Source organism: Daktulosphaira vitifoliae, unplaced genomic scaffold, assembly GCF_025091365.1.
Source record: "Daktulosphaira vitifoliae isolate Bord-2020 unplaced genomic scaffold, ASM2509136v1 Scaffold_514, whole genome shotgun sequence".
NCBI classification, from domain to species: Eukaryota; Metazoa; Arthropoda; class Insecta; order Hemiptera; family Phylloxeridae; genus Daktulosphaira; species Daktulosphaira vitifoliae.
Window position 1 is genome coordinate 3,320 of NW_026100079.1, and position 5,224 is coordinate 8,543.

A 5,224-nucleotide genomic window follows, 5' to 3' on the forward strand; every position below is an offset into this window, starting at 1 on the left:
AAAAAAAAAAAAAAAACACATCATAGTAAAACTTTCTCACCTTCGCATGGAAGCTAAAATAAAAATTATAAAATCAAGAATTCTTTTCACAAAAATATCATATTTTTTTAATACAGCAGTCCTATTAACCATAAAGACAAATCCAGGTTCAAATTATTTTTTTTTAAATTAAAGTATATTACAGAAGCTTTATTTTAAGATATTTTATTATAAAAGTATCAGTATTCCGATTTCTTTCAATGATACGTCAAAAGATCACAAATCGTATCTTGTTGAAGACATTACCCTCAAAAATTGAAAAAAAATCCCTCGTTCCCCGTAAACGGGGGACATCCCCCAAAAAATTACAAATTTAAAAATCGCTAATTTTCGAAATTTTTTCAATTTTTTTTACTAAAAACTGCTGCAACTTTTTAAAAAATAAACATATCAATAAAATTATTTTTTTTATAGATGCATGATATCATTACCTATCATTTGGTATATTTTTTTTATAAATCTGCCTTTTTACGTGCCCACACGGGGGGATTTAAAATGACAACTCTTTTACAAATAATTAATTTTTTCAACTTAACTTTTGAAAGTGTTCCGGAAAGTCTGACACTTTTATATATATCTTAAATTAAAGCTAATGTAATGTAATTTATTATGCAAAAAAAAAATTTCGTACTTTATTTTATCTTCACGGTGAAAATAGTTACCGAATAATAGCATTCGTGTGAGAATTCTAGATTTTATTTTTTACATTTTTAACTTTATAATGATATAACTTATTGAAAAGTGTATGGATCAACATTATTTTTTTATGAGAAATAATATTTTTTAATAATGCCTTACATATATCTTTATCTGAATCAGGATATTAATAAGAATATAGCAGATCATGTAGCTTTTGGAATAATCCACCAATTTTTTAAAATTAAACACTATCTAAAGATTTGCATCGAAGCGTTTTTTTTTATAGTGATTTTAATCACTGTCAGATATCATTATACTTGATCCAACTATGCCACGTCACCACTGTGCCGCGATCCCCCTGTGCTGGGGTTTTTTTTTTAAATATTGCAACAAGAAATTTAATTTTTATATGCGTTTGCCATAAAAGTTTTAACTACTTTATAATTTTTTTTAATTTATCGTAAAAATTACACTACTAAATTATTGAATATCAATTTTATACTATACTTAATTGCTATAGTAAATATTTATACATATATTACACTTATAAATCATAAAACATATAATAAGGATATAAATAAGGAAATAGGAGATCATGTTGCTTTTGTAGTAATACACCAATTTCTTAAAATTAAACACTATCTACAGATTTATATCGAAGCGTTTTTATAGATAGTGATTTTAATCACTGCCAGATTAAATATATACTAGACCTAACAATGCCACGTCATCACTACGCCGCGACCCCACTCTCCTGGGTTGAGTTATTTTTTATATTCTAAATAAATTTAAAATTAAACAAAGTATATTAATTGGCGGATATATTGAAAAAATCGTGTCAGTAAATCTAAAGCTAAAAATTATATTAATTATAAATTACCATCAACGTTATAATCATTGTAAGTCTCTTCGATATCATGACATAATAATGCATGTTGTATTAAATTGATATTATCACCATATTTATAACTAATTATCAATTTTTCAAAGAGGTCTATTTGACGTACGTTAAGTCCCACGCTCTTTAAATATAAAATTATCATGTTTAATAAATAAATAAATAAAAGTTGGAATAAACTTACTATTATTCCGGTAAAAAAACAAAATGAACAAAAGATTAGTATAGTTTTCAAATGCATTACTATGATTATTTTACTTAAGAAAATAACAATTTAGAAATAAATTATTCAATTATTAAAATTCTAGCTGTGTCATTTTACATATAATGTTTTACAATTTATACTGAAATAGTGCAAATATTAATTATTTAACTAAAATAATGTTATTTTTAAAAAAAAAATTAGATTTTAATGTATTGACACATTTAAATTTAGACTTTAAAACAATTTTTTTTATGATGTCATCAAGTGTTCAAATTTACTGTGCAAAGTGTAAAACTTTATTAAAACACAAATCAAATTTTATATGATTAAAGATTAAAATTTTTACTTTTTCTTGACCAATTAACGATTAACTATAGTTATATGTTTCTTTACTATAGTAAAGAAAAAACAAATTTTAAAAAAAGAATTTCTCTGATATACGTAATTTTGCTAATAATAAAAAACCTTCGATTATCATCATTAGTCAACCAAACCATAAACGTCTACCAAATACTTATTCCAATCGCTCCATCAAGCCGGACGTGACCTAACTATTTCTGTTTAGTAGATCTATTCACAGTTAATAATATATGATGGTACACACTTTTTTTTCCCTGAAATATTAGTTTTATTACTAAATTTGCAATCGTCAGAATTATTATAAAAACCCAAAAATACTGCCCATCGTGGTCAGTCGACTCCAGTGCTTCGTGTCATTTATCAGTCTCAGTACTCGGTTGTTGCTGTCCGACTTACTGCATTAATTCAAGTCATTTTTCTTTTTTAACCTACCTACTCTCATCCTCGACATTTTATAGTAGTTATGTCTTGCACTTCATCTGCACCTTATACCTAGGTGTTACCTTTATTACCTTCCTACAACAGCGGCCTTTTGACACCCACAGCTAATCCGGAGTGTCAGCTGAGCGTATGTAACTGTCGTATGATCACACGCACGTGAATACCCAGGCGGCAGACTCAACATCATTGTCATAAACACTTTACCTACTACAACCTCCTCTTTTGGTGTTTAATTTGTGTTACGACAATTTTGTCGCTTATATCCAAAAGCTGAGATGTTACAATAATGGGTTTAAGGGTATTTTAATAGGTTTCACATAGCTAAAATATTTAAATATATATTTTTATTTCACATTAAAATAATATTTACAGTTTACTAACTATTAAGAATTACAATTGTGTAATTAAAAATCAATTAAACAATTATTGTCATTAAGTTAAAAATCGAGTATTGTTATGAGAAATTTAAATCTTGTTGGCAACTAAAACTAATGCTTTTGAGTAAAAGGCTGGAATTATGTAAATTACTATTTTTGAACTNTTTTGATTAAAAGGCTGGAATTATGAAAATTACAATTTTTGAACTTTTTACTGTGAAATAAATGGAACATTAATAAAAACACCGAGAAATCAAAATTTTTTGATTGGGGGTAATTAAAAATGCTTGATAATGCTATATGTTTATCTAAAAGGAAAGGAATTTGACTTCAAATCTATTGTCTATTTTAAATTTTAGCATTAGCTTTTAAAATATTTGTATTCGCATCAGTTTTATGAAATTTTTTAATTGAAACACTGTTTTAAGAACAAAAAAAAAAGAAGAAACCATATTATTTTTTATTTAACGTGACTTAAAAATATTATTAGCATATGCAAATAAAATAGATGTCAAAAAGAATTTATGGCATTTAACAGACATACCGTTTATATTTTTGTCCAAATAAGATTGGCGGATTATTTTAAGCAATTACAAGTACAAATAAACCAAGAGCGGCACAGAATCTACAATAAATTGAAAATTAAATTAAAATAAACTTTAAGCAATAATAATAATAATAATGAAATACAATAAATTATTGAATGTAGGGATTACAATTTTTATAATTTTAGAATATTTTAAATATTAGTTAAAAAAATTCATAATAAGATTCATATATCGATTTTGGAGTATGTAATTTTGAAATTTTATATATTACATTATGATTGTAAGAAAAATTGTAACGATCCCCAAAGTATGATTTCTTCAACTTTGCCTTGTAGAATAATATTTTNCCCAAAGTATGATTTCTTCAATTTTGCCTTGTAGAATAATATTTTTATCAGCACATGACTAATTCTGCAAAATTTATTTTCTAAAAAATTACAAAAATATTAAAAAACATATCGATTTTTTATAATAATTTGTTAAATAGTTACTCTCGTCTTTAAATTGATTCTTCAAATCAACTACAGAACTTTTGAGATTTTCATTGTCATTTTCGTTCTGTGTTACTACCTAAAATATGCAAAATAGTATATTGTAATACGTTTATTAAATACTCTTATTTTTAATGTTAGAGAAATAAAGGGAAATAGTCCGATTTAATAAAAAGTATGTTGCACAATATAAGAATATAAATAGTAATTTTATTAAAAAAAATTATTATGATCTATACATTTTTCAAAAAGTTATAGCATTATAAAGTTAAAAATATAAAAAAAAGAATTTTTTTACAAATATCGTATTTTTAACACGCTTATATTAGTTTCACCTGTATGTATGTATGTATGTATGTATGTATGTATGTATGTATGTATGTATGTATGTATGTATGTATGTATGTATGTATGTATGTATGTATGTATGTATGTATGTATGTATGTATGTATGTATGTATGTATGTATGTATGTATGTATGTATGTATGTATGTATGTATGTATGTATGTATGTATGTATGTATGTATGTATGTATGTATGTATGTATGTATGTATGTATGTATGTATGTATGTATGTATGTATGTATGTATGTATGTATGTATGTATGTATGTATGTATGTATGTATGTATGTATGTATGTATGTATGTATGTATGTATGTATGTATGTATGTATGTATGTATGTATGTATGTATGTATGTATGTATGTATGTATGTATGTATGTATGTATGTATGTATGTATGTATGTATGTATGTATGTATGTATGTATGTATGTATGTATGTATGTATGTATGTATGTATGTATGTATGTNGTAAAAGATCATACTTATAAAAAAATATACCAGATTATAGGTAAAGACATTATACATTTATAAAAAAAAATTATATTAATTTAGTTTTTTTTGAAAAAGTTTTAGCAGTTTTAACGAAAAAAAATTGATAAATTTCAAATTAAAACATGTAAATAAAATTTGTAATTTTTTTGGAGATTTCCCCCCTTTATGGGAAACGCGGGAAATTTTTTCAATTTTTGAGAGAATTTCTTCGAATTGTTACAATTTGTGATCTTTTAACATAACGTTGAAAGTAATTAATGCGGTGAGCTCTGAGACAGGGATGTTTTTGGTTTTATCACTAGTTGTTTTAAGGTAAATTCAAAATAACTAGTAAACTTCTATTGCTAATCTCCATTATTCTTCTTGACAGTGCTACTTTTGTACTT

The 5,224-nt window shown here is 24.9% G+C and overlaps 1 protein-coding gene and 1 long non-coding RNA gene across 2 annotated transcripts in view; both read right to left on the reverse strand.

Annotated features, from left to right (window-relative positions):
- LOC126909539 (uncharacterized) overlaps positions 1-1,904 on the reverse strand; it is a 4,704-nt gene extending 2,800 nt beyond the window's left edge. The window contains exons 1-2 of the mRNA XM_050691975.1: positions 1,761-1,904; positions 1,559-1,700 (exon numbers count right to left, since the gene is read on the reverse strand). Coding sequence (XP_050547932.1) covers positions 1,559-1,700; positions 1,761-1,817 — 199 coding nt within the window. The 5' untranslated portion in view covers positions 1,818-1,904. The remainder of the gene's footprint in view (positions 1-1,558; positions 1,701-1,760) is intronic.
- A 1,585-nt stretch (positions 1,905-3,489) lies between these two features.
- On the reverse strand, positions 3,490-3,853 carry LOC126909538 (uncharacterized). Its single transcript, XR_007705054.1, has 2 exons — positions 3,779-3,853; positions 3,490-3,584 (listed from the first exon to the last, which is right to left on the reverse strand). It is a non-coding gene; the product is annotated as an uncharacterized LOC126909538 (long non-coding RNA).
- Positions 3,854-5,224: the final 1,371 nt, after the last annotated feature.